The 19,026-nt window shown below is 35.8% G+C and overlaps 1 protein-coding gene across 3 annotated transcripts in view; it reads left to right on the plus strand.

Annotated features, from left to right (window-relative positions):
• MIER1 (MIER1 transcriptional regulator) overlaps positions 1-19,026 on the plus strand; it is a 53,399-nt gene that overhangs the window by 14,956 nt on the left and 19,417 nt on the right. For 2 of the 3 annotated variants that reach the window (XM_063298084.1, XM_063298085.1), the window contains exons 3-4: positions 7,964-8,109; positions 10,665-10,811. In XM_063298084.1, coding sequence (XP_063154154.1) covers positions 7,964-8,109; positions 10,665-10,811 — 293 coding nt within the window. The remainder of the gene's footprint in view (positions 1-7,963; positions 8,110-10,664; positions 10,812-19,026) is intronic. The other variant, XM_063298086.1, reaches the window with a different exon arrangement.

Here is a 19,026-nt window from a genome sequence, read left to right on the forward strand (position 1 = left end):
TGTGTGTGTAATATATATAATATAATATAATATAATATAATATAATATAATATAATATAATATAATATAATATAATAGCCAGTTTGGTCTAGTGGTTAGAGTGCTGGGCTAGAAACCAGGAGACTGAGAATTCTAATCCCACTTTAGGCATGAAAACTGGCTGGGTGACCTTGAGTCAGTCACTCTCTCTCTCAGCCTAACTCTCCTCACGGGGTTGCTGTTGTGGGGAAAATAGGAGGAGGAAGGAGTACTAGGTATGTTCACCGTCTTGAGTTATTTATAAAAATAATAAAGGCAGGATAAAAATGAATAAATAAATAAAATAATAATGTAGCTCAGAGTTGAACTGTGAAGTCCTTGGTGCTCTCTCAGCTGAGTTGTTTGGTTGCAGACATTTCATTACCCAAGTAGGTAACATCATCAGTGGTGATGTTACCTAGCTGGGTAATGAAACATCTGCAAGGAAGCAACTCAGCTCAGAGAGCACCAAGGACTCCATAAAGAAGTATATATTTAATTTCAGTGCATAGCAATGAAGCATTTGAAATCTTGTGTGTTAAGGAATCATAAAGAGCTTAGCAATTTTTGAACATTCTAATGATAAAATTGTAATAAAATATTTTGTTGTGATGTAACTTTATTACCAGACCTTGACATACATTATCTTTTCTTATACTGTATTTGGAGATTAGCTGAGCTGATAGTGAAAGCAAAGCCATTCAGATTTCTTCCATTCAGCCATAATATAAATTTTATGCTATTTTTTCCTTCTCACAATTTGAACATACTGTATGTTTTTTATTGCCTGACAGAGGCAGCATATTATTTCTGTTACACATTCCAAGTGAATTGTTTGAAGACATTATCTTTTCCCAACTTTGTTTCAACTTGATACAATATATAATAAAAATATTAAAATATGATTCCTTCTTAACACAAAAAAATTGTTAGAGCTGGATTTCAAGAATATTTTACTTATAGATAGATCATTTCAATTTTACCAAAATTATGTATGCAAGAACAATGCACACAATATTATACTATTGAATATATTGATTTGTGTTTACGTAGTACAGAAATGTAATGTATAGCTGTTACAAGTTTGAAACTTATCTTGAATGTGTCAATACAGTACATGTAGCTCCTAGCTGGTGAGATATGGGCAATAGTATGTTGGTTTGCAAGGTAGTCTGTAGATTACAGATGCTAGTTCCATATCATTGGGGTAAACCTGGGCTTTACTCGGGGTACTGGTCAATGTACCACAACAAACAGGTACCAAAACCCTGATTGACAATGGAGGTCAGTAGAAATGGGCATATCTGGTCATGACATGACATATGGAAGATTGCAACTTGGAACATACAGTTGAATGTATGAATCAACAATGAAATGAAAGAGAGAAGAATGGGTATGTTTTGTGTTAGTGGTACTAAGACAAAAGGAGTAGGATATAAAGGATCTGAATGAAGTGACCTGATCATGTGAAGTTGATAAATACATGTATGGGAGAGAAGGTATAGGTTTCATTATGAACAACATAGCTATAATAATTGTCAGAAAATATGAAGTGATATCATCTAGACTGTTGTGGGTGCATACAAAAGGAGGATTTCATAGATTAGTTATGGTTGTACAATATGTTATGCTCTGGTGAATTACGATAATGAAAGTACTGGAGATGAGTTTCAGAAAAAAATTAATGCAACATTTGGAGTGAAAATGATTTGCAAGAAAAAGTTATGCTTTACTTACAGAATATAATTATTTTGCTAGGTAAGTATGTAGAGTTATGCTAATAAGTATGAAAAAAGTTGCTGGGTAGAATGAAGTAAAAGAGGCTGTGAATGGAAAAATGTATATAAAATAGTGGTTTTTAAAAAACAGGATGAGAGAAATATAGTATCTTTCTCTATATATTTGTGCATAGAGAAAAATATAATTGCAAAAATATTGTCAATGAGAGCAGGAAATGATTAGATTTAGAAGAGGCAGAGAAAAAGCAAAGTGATTTTAATGGAAATGACGATAGTTTTGGGAGTCGGTAAAAAATGCTGAACAGGAAACCTCCAGAAGAATGAATGGGTTAAGAATAAAATGATAAAATAATTTTGGGGATGAAACTGAAGTGAGGGAATACTGAAAGGAATATTTTAAAGAGAGATCTATAAGAGAATGATAGTGAGATATTGAAGAGTGAAATTAAAATGAGTGCCATAGATGTTAGTGCCTCCCCCCCCCCCAAAAAAAGAAAAGTCACAAGTGGTTCACAAACATTGAAAAATTATAGTACTAGTATGTACTGTATGTACAGTACAAATGTACCGGTATACTTGGAAAAGTGTTAAAATATGGATATGGTAGTTTCATGGAGTAACTATACATTTAATGTGTGCAGAGATTGCATTGATTCCTGACAATTGGAACATTGCTGTTACTGTCCCCCAGTGCAGGAGAAGTAGCAAGAATGCTATTCCCAATAGCTACAGGAGTATTAGTTTATGTGTGTGTCTGGGAAGGGGCTTGGCAGAACTCTGGTAAAAAGGATATGAGAGGTGACAGTTAGCAAAATTTGGGAAGTACAGTTTCAGCTTTATGCCAGGAATGGGGTTGTACAGATCACATTTTTGCACTTCAGGTTATTGAGAGATCTGTAAATGAGCAGGTTTATTGTACAATTTGATGCAGAGAAAATGTAGAATAAAATGAATAGGTTTAAAGTTACAGAATGTTTTTAGGGAATAAGGAGCTAAAGGTAGGTTTCTGACTATGTAGTATACAATGGAAGTAAGCAGGCATGAGAATAAATAGAATGCTTAGGGAATAGTTCAACATTGAGCAGAGGGTAAGACTAGAATGTGTGATGTCCTATTGGTTGTTTAATGTATTGATGGATATATAAGGGATGCTTGTGCTGATAATAGAGGTATTTTGGCTGCAGCAGTAAATGTTTAGTGCTTTTTGTATGTGGATGATGCCATATTGTTGGCTGAGAATAGGAATGAATTGCAGTGAATGTTAAATAGACTGTTTAATGCAATGAAGAGTGCAGATTTGAAAATTGTATGAGAGACTAAGATAATTGTGTGTTGGGTAAAATGGTGTACATGTTTGAAAATTATGAATAAATGACAAAAATAGAGAAAATACAGTTTGTGAACTGTTAGAACTGTTTGTAATCCTATAGTACTGTGACTACAGTGTGATCAGAACATCATCTAAATTCTGTCAATACATTTTGTTAATATATTCTGGTTAAACAAACAAAACATAAAACAGTACATTGTGTCATGTCTTTATCAAACACATTGAGTCAATATACATTACTTTTTTTTTCTGGAAAAACTAAGTGAAGCCCTGGATTTCTGACCATACATTGTTAAGTTAAACCCTAGGATAATCAGATCTCCTAAGGGGGTCTGATGTTCCAGTCACTGAGATGACAGTAAGATGTGAGTTTGAGGGGACCTTCCATGTTAAAAAAGCACATTGGTTACCATCACTGGAGTTTACTTTTCATGAAACAGATTTGTGGAAATGAATCACACCTTGATCAGAAAAGCTGTCTGTGGGCCTCAGAAAAAGAAATGTCAATGAGGCAGGGAAGGATTACAAAACCATTGTCAAAGACTTTGGCCACCATCAATCCAAGGTCGGGCAGGTAGTGTACAAATAGAGAACAAAATATATTCCAAGAACAAGATGTACAATATCCCAATAGGTCTCAGAGAACCTAGGGTGATTCTAAAGGATCTGCAGGCTATTCTAGCATTGTTTGATGTCATAATGTTTATGAGTTCGCCATAAGGAAAATAGCAAGAGTGGTGTGTGCATGGGACGAGAACACTGCTCTCCAGAAAGCACATTGCCACCCTCTCAGGTTCACCAAAGACCCCTTGGATGATCTAGCAGACTACTGGAACAATGTTCTTTGGGTAGCTATAACAAAAATAGAACTTATTAGTGAGAAATGTTCTATTTACAGAAAATGAAATACTGCATTTCAACAGAAGAACCTAATCATAATTCTGAAACATGGCACATGGTTTGGAGCTGATTTGCAGTCTCAGAACCCAGTTGCAATTACTGAAAGAACAATGGATACTGCATTGTACCAGAAAATTCTACTGGAGATTGTCAGGGTATCCATCCGTGAACTGAAGCTTAAACAAATGTGGGTCACACAGTACAACAATGACCCTAAACACACAAGTAAAGCTACAACAGAATGTCTGAAGCAGAAGAAATTTTGCAACTTGGATGGCTAGGTCAAAGCCCTGATCTTAACTCAACTGAAATGTTGCAGCATGACCTGAAATGAGCAGTTCATGCAAGACAGCTCACAAATATCAGAGTTAAAGCAGGAATGGGCCAAAATACTTGAAGCTGATAATACAGGAATGATCAACAGGTACAGGAAATGTTTAGTTGAAGTCATTGCTAATAAGGAGGTACCACCAGTTACTAAATTTAAAGGCAAAAGGAAAGTATACATTCTGAAGAGAAATCAATTATATTTCTACCCCCACCCAAAGTTACTAAATCTAAAAATTCACATACTTTTCCCAGTAAAGACTGTGAAGATCGCCTTATTGTGTTCAGTAAAAACGTGACACAGTACGCTCTTTTTGAGCAGTTTGTTTAATCAAAATCACTTTATTGGTAGGACTTAGATAAAGTTCTGATCACATTTTAGGTCACAGTACTGCAGGATTGCAGATAGTTTTAAAGGACTCAAACTTTTTTGACTATTGTAGATGAATGTATATAAATAGAATGTTTACTAAAGATGGGAAAATAGGTCAAACATGTTAATATGTGCAAATGTTGGTGAAAACATATGCTTGTGAGGAATGAGTGTTGAAAGAAGAAACAACAGCTTGTCTATAAGAACATATTTTTGCCCATTTGGCTATATGGAAGTTAGAACTGTAAGTTAAGCGCAGTAAAAATGAGTTACCTAAAAAGTGTGCATAGTAAACAAGAAGAGATGGGGTCAGGAATGAATTGATGATGAATTAATGTGGAAGTGACTAATCAGTACAACAGAAATATGTTAAGGTGGTTTAGTCATATATGCAGAGTGAAGCACATCCTACTCAGTAAATTCTGTCACTCCATTGCAGGCTGGTTGATGTTTGAAATGAGAAGTATCTATAATACTTCCCCAGTTTAGGTTCTGTCAATACAGAATTCATAGTAAATTCAGAAGTTCCAAACTGAACAGCAGAATTTTGAAGTTGTAAAGTCTGTGGGTACCACTGAACGGCAGGAAAGAAATACATGAAAACTCTGACTTTCTGATGCCATCTTGTAGTTGCTGGGAGAGATGAGTCAAGTTCTTAAACATTCACCCAAGTATTCAAAGAAAGGTGTTCCTCCCCCAATAAGCAAGCAGACCATATTTTGGGGGAGAGGATTGGAGGGGTGGATGAATGTTTTAGACCAAAAAGTGGGTTATTTTAAAAAGCAAGGCAATGGGTAGGAGAATCTTTCTCTTTTTAACTAACTAAAAGCACCACTTATCCCACTACACTGAATTAAATTAAAACTTTAAAAAAAATTAAAATAAAATAGGATTGGGGCTGAGGAGGTTGCTGCAGGAGTCAGCAACCAGATACATTACGAGTATTATCACCAGTCACCAGCAGAAGCACCAGTCCTGCACTGAATGAGTGCAGATTGTAGTGATCCCTCAATATATCTTGCTGTCTAGTTTGTCCAGTTAATCTTCTCCACTAGCAGATAGATCCAGAATGTGCCATGTGTTCTTTATATGTCGGCATATCTCTCCTCTTGTACTCATCCTGACAGGAGAATCCAAAAGATCATAAGGATAAACATTCTAATAGCAAGAGAAAACAGGGTGTTCAGTCAGAGGTACTTAAAAGGAGTGGCAGACCCAAACATAGGCATAGGCATATACATTTCCATATAAAACATTTGAAGCAGGTTATCCCAGATTCCAGACAGAGCAAATCATAAGGTACCCACAGATTTCTCTCCATCCACAGGTTGCCCAGAGTCCTCATTCTTTACATGGAGCAGAATGTACATCCCTAACACAGAATATATATGAACAGCAAATTTTTCAGCAAGCCTGTTGCAATGTTATGGTAATTCATGTATTCAAAAACTATTAATAATTAAGCAAGGCTTCATATGCAACAACTTTGACCTTGAAATTCCTATATTATTTTAATTTTTAAAATGAATGTGAGGGAAGAATGGCAATTCACATAACTTCTGAACATTTACCCAATAAGGTCAGAGGGACATTTCTGGAAGCTAGTTTTCAAAATATGTCAAATAAAGTATATCACATGATAACTGTGGCAGCATCTTTTTCCTTAATGGCAAATTGGTGCATTGGGCGAAGAGGGGTAAAGCTTTATTACATTTATATAGAAGAAGAATTTGCTGGAAAGTTCAACTCAATGTTGAGGAGAGCGCAAACTGCCATAATTTCTATTTTTAAGCATATAAATGAGGACCACCACTAGCTGGAATGTTTTACCATGCAGTTAAAGGTAAAGGTAAAGGTTTCCCTTGACATAAAGTCCAGTCGTGTCCGACTCTAGGGGGCGGTGCTCATCTCCGTTTCTAAGCCTTGGAGCCGGCGTTGTCATAGACACTTCCGGGTCATGTGGCCAGCATGACGACTCGGAACGCCGTTACCTTCCCGCCGAAGCGGTACCTATTGATCTACTCACATTTGCATGTTTTCGAACTGCTAGGTGAGCAGGAGCTGGGACGAGCAACGGGAGCTCACCCCGCCGCGCGGTTTCGAACCGCCGACCTTCCGATCGGCAGCTCAGCAGTTTAACCCGCAGCGCCACCGCGTCCCAAATAATTAAAAGCAGAGTTACGTTTGCATAACAGAGTGTCCCCTCCCCTCTTATGTCGCAGGTTATTGTTTATCTTCACCTGAGGTTGAGGGTAGCCTTTCAAATAATGTCATACATAGTTTATGGTAGAATAGTGACAATTGGAATTGTTCGTCTTCACTTAAGCTGCAAATAAAAATGAAAGCATTTCTACTTACACAAAGGACCCTTTAACTGCAGCTATAATAATTGGCTAGTAAAAAGCATAGCTATATAAATGTTATAATTTTCCATGATTAAAGATTTGAAGTCTGTTTGTGCAGACTATCTGTTCTTTTTCCTGTCCCTCCCCCCCACTCCTCCCCAAACTGGAAATTTGAATTTACACTGTTCTGGGCGAAAATAACATTTCATGAGCATAGGCACTAGAATGTTTATAATTAGTTTGACTTTTGGGGTGTATTTCCTAGGTATTATTTTCCTATAGAAAATAAAAGTTCTTTGAATTTACAACAGAATTTTATATCCGTGTATATGTGGGTAAAAATTATTTAGCTCATCAGGACATGCTTCTGAGATTATCCTCTTGCACCTAACCTTGCCACAAACTTATCTTTGCAACATCGTTCTTCTTCCATGAAATATCAATGTCCCCATGATATTTCCCTCATCTCATCCTCAGCCCAAGTAAGACAGGCTTAAGTGATTCTCAGCTGTATCAGTGTTACAGTAGTCTTTTCCCCCTTATTCTGACAGTGTCCAAGAACAGCCTCACAGTGTGTAAAATCCATTACGTTTTGCAACCTATTATCTTGAAGAAAAGTTAAATGACTTGCAGTGAGTCAACTTGCAATGAACAGAGGCAATAAAGGTAGGATAGTGATTGACAGCAGGGAAAGCAAATATCATACCCGTATAGTTTTTTTGCTAGATCAAGGTTGAGTGCATTGCACTATAGTTTGATAGTGGAGAAAAGCCTGAGTAGAATTACTCTGGTATCATTGTTCAGTGATTTTGTCAAGTACTGTATTATCTTGCCTGGATTGTTAATCTATTCTTGATTTTTGCAATCGTGTAGTAATACTATACTTAAATCTATGAGATGATCAACTCTGTGGTTATTAATCTAATTATAGGAGGGTCTGCAACATCAGATGACCATGACTTTGACCCAACAGCAGACATGCTGGTACATGATTTTGATGATGAACGAACATTAGAAGAGGAAGAAATGATGGAAGGTGAAACAAACTTCAGTTCTGAAATAGAAGATCTTACAAGGGTAATTTTTTTTAAATTCCAAATATTGTGTGTGCATATTCTTCTTGCAAATGCCTGAAAGTACATAGATGTTTTTCAAAATTATAGTAAAATAGTGGCTGCAGAATAATTACCTTGTATGTATAACAATATATGAACGTTGTCCACATATGGTATACTCTGTTTTTATTTAGTATTAGGTTTTATCATGAGTGTTGCTATGCATTATTATGGTAATGTTCCTGAAATGAACATCATCCAAGCGAAAATAGAAGTCTGTAAGTACTCATATAGCTGAAATATCCTGGCAAAGTTATTTTAAATGGGACACTTAAAATGCTGTTCGAAAAATAATGGAAACAAACAAAAACTTTATGTATCCATATCTCAGTAGAAGGACATATAAAATATTATGTAGCAGTTGGCTGAACAGTAGTATTCTCCATATTCCTCACAGTTTTTCTCATATATTAAACATGGAGAATTCAGTCATCTATTTCTAATACTGTACAAAATTTATACAGGCTTTATTTAGTGTAAAATATTTCCATCTAAGCTACTGATTAAGAGGTTTTAGTTGTATTTATTTTTCTAAAAGAATAAGCCCAGTTAGCCATAAAAAAATCCATTTTAGGGAGATAACCTTTTTAGACCAAAATGCAACTTTTCAAGATCTTCCAATAATTTCATTAAGCAAAAGGATAAAAAAAAAGGTTGATGATCTTGAAAACTGTAAACACTGGCACTGTTGTACTTAAATTGCATCCAGAGCTGTTTCTGGGACTGTTGGGATGAAGCAGCAAGTAATCAATTATTTTCCCATTGTTGATTATAAAAATCCAGCTGCACTTAAATAGATCTCCATGTTTAAGCAATCACAGATACTCTTTGGTAAGTGGAATATGAAGTCAAAGAGAAATTGACAGTTCTTACATTAACAAGGTTGAAGATACTAAGGGCTGGTTTTTTAAAAAGTCAGTGTCAAAATGAGTACATGGAAAAGGTTCCCTCTTAAAATACTACAGCTTATTTCAGACTTGTGTTTCATGTAAGGATGAAGGTAGTTTGATTATTGACTAATTATATCAGCAGGTATGGGATTAGAACTAGGTTGATGGCTACTAATTCTTGGTATATATGCACATTTTTGAAAATATACAATATTTTAGTTATATTAGACGGAAGTGAAAAATATTTAGGTTGTTTGCATGGCAGTGATTTCTGAGATAATTACTTTGTCTTCTTGAAATCAAAGAAATGGTCAAGTGAACATGCCTGGAGAATAGGAGTGACTGTGAGATTATGAGAACATTGCAAGTTCTATGTCAATGTTCCTCATCATTCATGTATCAAGTGTCACCATGGAAATGTGTGTCCCATCAAAGTGGTGCAGCTTCTTAATGGAACAAGGAGCCTGCATGCCAATCAGATGTCAGCTGCTCATAAATTAGACAGTGAAGGTCAGAAGTATTGACTTTCAATGAAAGCCTAGTACAGATAAAGCTCTAGTACATATTAAAGATATTGCGTATACTCAGTTCAATGGGTAGCTTGATCAATATTGAAAATTGCCCAGGGGATATATTATGGTCAGTTATGGCTAATTTTAAAGATATGATTGGATGACATATATTTAGCTTGCATATTATTTTATTGAATACAGACAAGACATTAGTAGCTGGTGAAATCATCATCTAAAAAGTATTTTTAAAAATCTGTTTGAATTTCAGAGCCTTGGAATATACGAGACTTGGAAAATGCAGTCAAGTTTTGAATTCCCTTTATTTGCTTTATTCCAATTGCTTTCTTTAATATTTTATATTTTTTATTTCTGCAGTTGTGTGTGTGCATATGTGTGTTGTGTATAATACTTATGCAAGTATTTGTATATAATCTATGCACAAAGTACATGTATGTACATGTGTGTTATGTGTACATGTTAACTATTGCTGGCCTGCATAAATATTTTTCAAGATGAAAAACTATTGGAATACATTCTTACAGCACATTCCATTTTGGCACTAATTATGTGGCAGTAATTCAGTCTTATAATGAATTTGTAAAAAGAAGCTAGCTTTCTGCAAAATGATTATAACTGTACATACAAATCTATATGCATATACTTGTTGCTTCATTCAAAAGACATTCCTATTTGCAATAATTTGATGTCTGTTGTCCTGTCTAGCATTCCTTGTTCAAAATCACTTAAATATAACGTAAGTCATCCATCACTTGTAGCTTTTCTTGCTTGTTGCTATTATCAAATTGAGTAGTGAGCGTGTATGTGTGTTAGTGTTTCCTGAACACACAGAGTAAAAAATGCGTCAGATGGAATAATTGCTCCATCCTGCTTTCCCTGTACTTGATTGCTGTACTGTTATCATATCAGACTGCATCAGTGTCCCATCCTGCCTCTTCTGCTATAAAAAAATAACACATACACTTGAAGTCTCTCTCTATAGATATATAAAGTTTGACATGTGTTCTCCAAGGAGCAATTTTTGCTACTGTTGATTAGTCATCCCACAATGGTATATAATTGGTTAAATTCTTATGTCCTGTTTTAATTCTTTTTAGGAAGGTGATATGCCAATTCATGAGCTTCTTAGCCTTTATGGTTATGATGGTTCTGTACCACTACCAGAAGAGGAAGAAGAGGAGGAGGAGGAGGAGGGTGAGGGTGAAGATAATGATAACAACAGTGGGTGCAGTGGAGAAAATAAAGTGAGTTAGACTTATTAATTTAAAAACTTGGTTTGTGCTATTATGTACATGTGCCTTTGGTAAGCAAGAATTTAATTACTTGAAATTTGCCATATAGAGAGAAGCCCTTGTAGATACCAGAATGTAACCTGGCATGTGGTTTTGATTTTCAGATTTAACCTTGTGGATATGTGCGCAGGCTCTTAAAGATTAGAAGGCAAAGAGAAAGCTGAGATTGACTGCTACTATAGGATTGCTTCACAGTGTTACAGTGGCTGAATGCACATTAGTATCTGCTCTGTTTTTTTGTTAAGGAATTCCTGAGAGTTGAGAGAGGTGACTTTTTTGGTTTTCAAGACTGAATCTAGACTGTGAAGAAGGCTTGGGCTTGTTGTTCCATTAACTTAGTTAACAGTTGAATAGGAAAGAACTCATATTTGTTTAAAGGGGATTGTTCGTGGTTATAATTATTAGTGACTTTCCCAGTTCAGCCTCTCCCATTATCATTGCTTATGAATAAAATGAACGAGCAAGCATGCAAACTCAAGCCCCCTGCCTAGTTTAATTTCAAATACAGTCTGAGATCCAAGAAATGAGTAACTTACTTCATAGAAAGTTGGAGGAATAGTGTTATTCAGATTGCGAATCACAGTTTTCATCTTGGAATAAGAGTCTTGGGTTATCATACTAGAAGGGTTCATCTTTTCGTCCCCTTGCCTAGGAGTATTTATTGTTCACTTCTGTCATGCAATATATGGCAAGTTGCATAACTATTCTAGTGTGTTACAATAAAGGAAATGTTAATTAATTTTAGAGCATAGTACCAGAAATGTTGCCAAAAGAATAATCTGGAACAGTGCAGAGCACAAAGAACAATGCAAGAAATCTAAGAGTCACAAATGAATAATGGAAAACTTATATCCAAAGAAAGTACTATTTGTTACTGAGAATCTTACTAATCTTTAGTCAATGCATTTAATCTACTAAAAATATTTCCTTATTTACATTGCTCCATTACCCATAATAAAAATGCTATTTTGCTGAATTTTATTGGAATAAAAACTGGATAAAATAAATCCTATTTAGTTTCTTGAAGTGCTGTAACAGAGCATCTGGTAAATATAGTGCCCTGCTAAGATTCTAAAAAGTCTGCTATTCTTTCTGGCGTTTTCTTTTGTTCTTGCTTTCTTTTTCCAACAAAACAAAGTTTCCTCCAATGCAAGCTATGTGAAGGATTACCATAAGACATTTAGAAATCAGTTCTACAACTGCAACCAGTCTGAGAGTACTGCAGAAGTTTGGGAAACTTTGGATCCATAACTCTTCTCCCTACAGTTTTCTTCTATTTTTTTCTTACACTGGAATTTGCCCTTGTTGGATACAGCAAGCTGTGGAAGCTGATGGGATATACAAAAAGGAAAGTGGTGTCGAATTTTTCTCTTTAAGGTCAAGTCCTTTCTCTCGTTTTCAGCCTAAGATATTAAAATTTCAACCCAAGATATTAAAATTCAGTTTTGTAATATTTATTTAGAATATTTCATCTCAGCTTTTTCCCAAATTGCATTGAATTGGCTTTGTTTGCCCTGATTAATAACTTTTATTAACAGAGTCATAGGAGATGTGCAACTTCAATAATTGTTACTGGTTTCTTGGCAACTTAAGACTACTTGACAAAACTGGGGCCTGAAAGCATGTATACACACACGCGCGCGCGCACACACTTTCTTTGCCTTCCCTTTGCGATGGAATAAAGCAAAGCAGAACAATATAGGTGTGTGACCAGAGCTTGATGATAATAATTGTGTGGAATGCTTTTTTTCATGTAAGGCTATTTCAGAGTAAAGGTAGCTTGCCCACAGTAATCATGCTCTGATGACTACCTGATCTGCTCCAGGTAGGGTGCTCCTTGAAAATGGTTCAGAGATAATTGCTTGTGTAAAATGCAGTCAGGATTTGATGACATACTGTAGATCAACGTTTCTCAATCCTAGCAAGTTTTAAGATGTGTGGACTTCCACTCCCAGAATTCCCCAGACAGCATGCTTAAAGTTGTGAAGGTTGAGAAACACTGACATAGATAAAATCTTTAGGTGAACTCATCTTTTGGTAATTTTATGGACGTATTATTGCTACCTTTAATAACTATGGAAGTACTTTGCCACTTCCTTTCTCTGAGATTTTTTTGTTTTTACTTTCCTGTCTAGCCTTCCCTGTCTTTTCTTGGCAGTCTCTTACCTAAGTGCTAACCAGATCTGGTCAATTTGAGATCAGTCAGGATTGATTAGCTGCTGCCAACTATTTGGGGCTAGAGTATATAATATTAGTCCTTTAAGAGCAGAACTGACTGCAATTCAGTTTGTTAACTTGAATGGATAAATGCATAAATTCCCTAGATTGGAATTACCTAAAGGAGTACCTCTCCTTGCACTATCCTGCCATAGTTTGAAATTTGCCAGGAAGCCGTTTTTGAGCACATCCTAAATGAAATCTCGAGTTTCAGAACCAATAAAACTTTCTCAGTGGAATTGTTGGAGGTGTTGAATATATTGTCCTGGAGATTAAGTTGATGTTGGTTAGTTTTTGTGCCAATAAAAGGGAATTCTTTTCTGTCAGGTTTTGATTGGAAGTTGGACCTATATTTTAGAAATGGATAATTGAAAGGCAACTTTCTAATATGTGAACACTTTGTATATTAAAGTGTTTGTGGACATAGTGGCTACTTTGATGCCATTTTATTTTGAACAATGTACATAAGGATATAAATAAAAAGTAAACATTTATATCCAGTATGAACTGAAGTTTCTAGAATATTATTTTTGTGACTTTGTTGCATATGTTGTTTGAGAGGGTCTTCAGATTAAAATGCCCTTCCTGCCAATTTTCTTTTGCACTTCTTAGGAATTGCAGAATTTTTTGACAAAATTGATAACATTATATCAATACTTCCAGCAGGAAAAGTGAAATAACAAATAAAGGTTTGTTTCTGGCTATGCTGTTAAGAATTTTATTTTTCATATTTTGAGAAATTTGATTTTAGGTAAAATCTTCTCAGTTTTTCTTTATAGATAGATACAAAATAGCCCATCTATTTAGTCCACTGAAATATGTCACACAGCAATTCTAATAATAATATTTTTTTACTCCGTTCAGTCGTGTCCGATTCTCAGAGACTGCCTGGACAAGTCCCTGCAGTTTTCTTGGCAAGGTTTTTTAGAAGTGGTTTGCCATTGCCTCCTTCCTAGGGCTGAGAGAGAGTGGTCCCCCAGCTGGCTTTGTGCCTAAAGTGGGACTAGAACTCACGGTCTCCCGGTTTCTAGCCTGATGCCTTAACCACTAAACCAAACTGGCTCTCACTGTAATAATTAATGTTTATTAATTATTTGTTTAATCAGTTTATATGCTGTCTCAATCACAAAGGCACCATGGCAGCTTAACAAAGCTCTATAACAAACTACAGTTTGCTATTAAGTATGACAGTGTCTTACTTTAATTAATGGTAGTTATTGTGAAATAATGTCTGTGAGGCATTGAAACTTCTGGTTGGCTCTGTATTTTTAAAAAGTTTAAATCATAACACAGCTTACGAGAGTAGAGGACTCTTTAGGCCAGAAGCATATTTGGAATATGGTGAGAGCATTTGCAAAGTCGCTGTCATAATTGGTATTGCCAGTCAGATAACACAGGTTTTCAGAAGGCAAACTAGACTCTCATAATGCTCTCTACCAGCCTTTTTGTGGAGTCCAAAGGCATTGCTGCAAGTAAATATATTTATTATAATATTTATTACCTGCATTTGTATATTACCTGTTCTTTCTTATCTGATGCTAAAGGCTGGTCTCTTGCTTTACAGCATTCCAACAACCTATTTTATTATTAGAATCTTTTTCAGAATTTCAGGTGAGATGGGGAGACATTGGGCACGTAAAAATGCCTGTTTATAAGAAAGTTTACAAGCACTATGTTGCCTACCCCTAGGTTTATACGTTTGTTAGGAAACAGAAACATTAAAATAGATGGACCTTTGGTCTCTCTTTTCACCACACAGATTGTGGAAGATTTGAGATATATCCATTCTACGCAAGGTAGAATCAAAGTTAAAGAGGAAATGATGGTGGTGAAAATTTTTTGCATCTGCAAAAGGAGTTGATGAAAGCACCCTATCTGAGCACTGAAGGATTGAATGGGAATATCTGGCCTGTGGTTCGGAAATTTCCTACTGCATATATAATGTATACATTTGAGGAGGTTCTTGCTTGATGCTATAGAGAGGTTACAGGCCAGTTTGTGGGCTACCAGTTGCATGTTTTATGCTCTCCCAAAGAATCATGTTAGAATACTTCAGGCAGTTCTCTCTCTCTCTCTCTCTCTCTCTCTCTCTCTCTCTCTCTCTCTCTCTCTCTCTCTCGTGTGTGTGTGTGTATGAATTTGTATATATGAATTTTATTAGATTTAAGGCAAAGATAAACCAGAGCATTTACATATCCCCACAATACACACAGAGCTTTTATCATAAAGAAATCAGACAGCCCAACTGCCCCCCTTAAAAACTCCCAACTTCTCAACAGAAAGCCCCCCATACATAATAACCCCTTCTTTTCCATAACATTCCATCAGAAAATCAATTTCACTTATGGCTTGCTACTTGATCTGTCCCTTTAATTTCTTCAGCTCAAGTATTCAATCTTCATCTAGCATTTCAACAGAAGCTTTGATCTCACTATTAGAAGAAACATTTCTATCGTTATTAAGCTCTTCAATTTTCCATGATTATCTCCAACCAGATAACTCATTTTAGACCTTATGTAGGAGGAGGAAGGAGTATTAGGTATGTTCGCCACCTTGAGTTATTTATAAAAAAAATAAAGGTGGGATAAAAAATAAATAAAGTCTCGATGAAAATCCAAAAAAGTCTGATTGAAATCCTTCATGTCTCACGCAGTAGATTATGGTGCCCCCCCTAGGTACTTAACCAGCAAAAGTGGGAGATAACAGAAAAATTCCAAAACGTGTTTACACAAGTGAAAGTATAACAGGCAGTTCCCCAGGGAAAGTAGCAACAGAAAGCTGAAAGTTCAAAACAGCAGACTGAACATGTAGGAAAATGCTAAAATCTTCAAATATAATACAAAAATAATAACAGGGAGATGATTACATACTCTCAACCTTCCTTAATATTTGGATGGAAAGCAAAATCCAAAACCTAAAAAGAATTTTTTAAAAAGAAATTAATCACAAAAATAACAATAAGCACCAAGAGAACGTGTTTCTCCTTGTTGTAGAAAGCCTCTCTTAGGGTACACATACTTAAAAGAAAAATAAATTGGGTGATTTAGAAATGGGGTGGTTGGTCTTAATGTCCCTTTAAGGCTACAGTGCGGCTTGGAAATGATGACACCCCAGCCTCTTGGATGCTCTTACCAGTTAATTGCGAATGCTGTTCATGATTTTCTGGCTGCAAGCAGCCTTCCCAAGGACAGATGGGGTAATTCTGAGTGTTTTCCTTTCTCCGGAAAAACGCTCCACTGCTTCAGGAAAAGCCTTCCTGAGCCCAAAAATTGCCACATTCTCAGTTCTGCTCACAGAGCCCGCAAGCACAGCCTTTCAGACTGCCATGGTCCCACCAGAAGCCCAGGCAGTTCTTTTTTAAACTGCAGGGTAAGAGATACTTTTTGTGACAATGAGCATGTGTTGAAAAAATGAAACCTGTACCTATGAACCATTGAAAACTACCCTTACCAAATTTGGGCAAAGCAAATCCAGCCACAGAGAAAGGGTATATATGATCTTCCTTCTTCATCTGACTGTTTTTAGTTAGTGAAGTTCTTTCATTGAAGCTGGGATACATTACTAAAGGTATTGTCCAAAATAGATGAGTAAGGTTTGGAAACTGTTTCTAAAATCAGATCCCAAGAAGCCAGATGAGATCATATTTATATCTAGATGTAAAAAAAATAGTATTAATATATTAAATCCCTAAAGGGAGGCATGAATAAACATGCTGAAACTTTATCCCATATATAAACTGGAAGCATTTATAAAACCTGATATAGGTAAGAATTGAACTCCTGTAAGGGGTGTTCTTATATCTCATTACTGCTTTTCTTAGTTTCATGCCATTTTTACATATTCTGATGGTGGCTGTAGCTAAGAGTGCTTCTGACAAATTTCAGCTCTTTTATTAGCTGCAGTCTTTAATGAAGAAGGCATATTGGCCTCAGTTACCATATAGTCATTTCCAGGTTGTAGTACTGTAACACTCTGTGTGTGCAGCTTTCTTTAAAGACCATATAAAGAAGTACCCACAGTTACCTGTAGGAAGATGAGATTCCCCACCACCACCAAATAATTACTTGTGAATTAAGGGATGGGGGTCTTAAATTCCCTGAAATTCTTAAAAGAGTAGAAAATGTTGCTGAAAGTAAAGAGTGGTCAGGAAATACAAGTGATTGCAGACTTTATTGCTGAAAAGCATTAGTGCCTTTGAAGATTAGCCAGTTGGAAGAGACTGTTTTCACACTGAAATTTTAATATACCTAAAGAAAGCTGCTCTCTTTTATTCCCTTCCCTGTTCTTTGACCTCGTTCTGATGCCTCATTTACATCTAGTTTTGTTCCCCCCTTTCTCTTCACTTCCCAGAGCAGCTACTGCTGACCCTATCTCCACCCTATGATTATTTTTCCTTCTTTTTCTTCTTTCTTCTGGCAGAATAAAAGCTAATGTGGAATGGTGGGTCCTGTGCTAGCCTCCTTCACACACATTGATTGCTCTATCCAGTTGTCCAAAGAATGCTCCTATTCTATTATAGTCCCAATCTTTAAGAAAGGTGGCAAATCTAATCCTGTTAACTTCTGTCCAAGCAGTCTCTTAAGTGTTATTAGTAAACTATGTGCCAAACATATGTGGGAACCTCACTGATTAGCTGGAACAAGAGTAAGTCTTGGCTGATGAACAAAGAAGTTTCAGGACAGGACAGTCAACTGTAGACTTATGAATTATCCTAAACCGTAGAGAAATATTCCTTTCAATCTCAAGGTTTTCTTTATGCTGCCTTCATAAATTTGAAGGTGGGTTTTGATTTGATCTCTAAAGTTTGTGATGGAAATGATCTGTGGATCACCATCTTACTAGATTATTATGTTCCATAACAATATATACATACAAGTAAGATGTACAGTGAATAAAAGCCTATTCAGCCCCAATTCCCATCGTAAGAAGATTTAAACAAGCCCCTTTTTAATTTAATCTTTATATCAACTCCCTAATTCAAGCTCTAACAAAAAGTTAATTTCATCCCCCAGTGCTAGCAAACAAACCAGTATCTGTTTTGTTTTATGCAAATGATGTGATCCTCCTCTCCCTGATGCATGCTGGTCTTCAACAAAGTTTATGAGCATTAGATGTTTATTGTAGGGAAGAAAAACTAGAAAATAATTATAGTAAAACAAAAGTGGTCTTATTAACAAAACAATGCATAAGTATCTGCCATAAATAGAAAATCAAATGCAATCAGTTTGAACAGATATTTTCAGGTATTAGAGGATTGAAATACAATTCCTAAGTTTTTAAAAGTGTAAAATGCTTAGGAATTAAAAGTTCATTCCTCTGATACCTAGAAAGAGCAACGACAAAAAAAATATTTCATCTTGTGCACAAAATACTTCTAATCATTAAATTTGCCAAGCACTATGAAAATAATCACATTTTATCTATATCTATCTATCTATCTATCTATCAAAATAATTCACCACACATCTCACATTCCTGTTGTAATCACACTTTTCAGGGCCAGAGTGCAGAGTTTAATACACCATGGAACACACATTTGTGTCTATAAAAATGTTTAAAAACAGAGGTAATTCAATACAAGTTCTTGCATTCCAAGCTGAGGCTGGAGCTGGGTTGCAGAACAGTAGAGGCCAGCATGAAGATTTACTGATTGAAATACTAGTTAAAATTAAATTGGGGGGAGGAAAATAACTATCCCCGTTAATATTTGTTGAATCTAAGCTTGACTTCTCATGGAAAAAAAACACATAACTTCAGACTTGGCCTATTGTGGATTCTTGGTTCACTGGAGTCTGAGAGGGACTTGTAAGAAATCAAGCAATGTATCCTGGATCTATAGTTACAGAAGGAGCAGAATTTCTCATAAAGTTGGCCTGTGGAACAGGCTTTTACCTACTCTTAAATATTTATACATTTTCTCTCTCCCTCATTTCTCATTTGAGGGAGAACA

The sequence above is a fragment of the Candoia aspera genome, chromosome 3 (genome assembly GCF_035149785.1).
Source record: "Candoia aspera isolate rCanAsp1 chromosome 3, rCanAsp1.hap2, whole genome shotgun sequence".
Taxonomy (NCBI): domain Eukaryota; kingdom Metazoa; phylum Chordata; class Lepidosauria; order Squamata; family Boidae; genus Candoia; species Candoia aspera.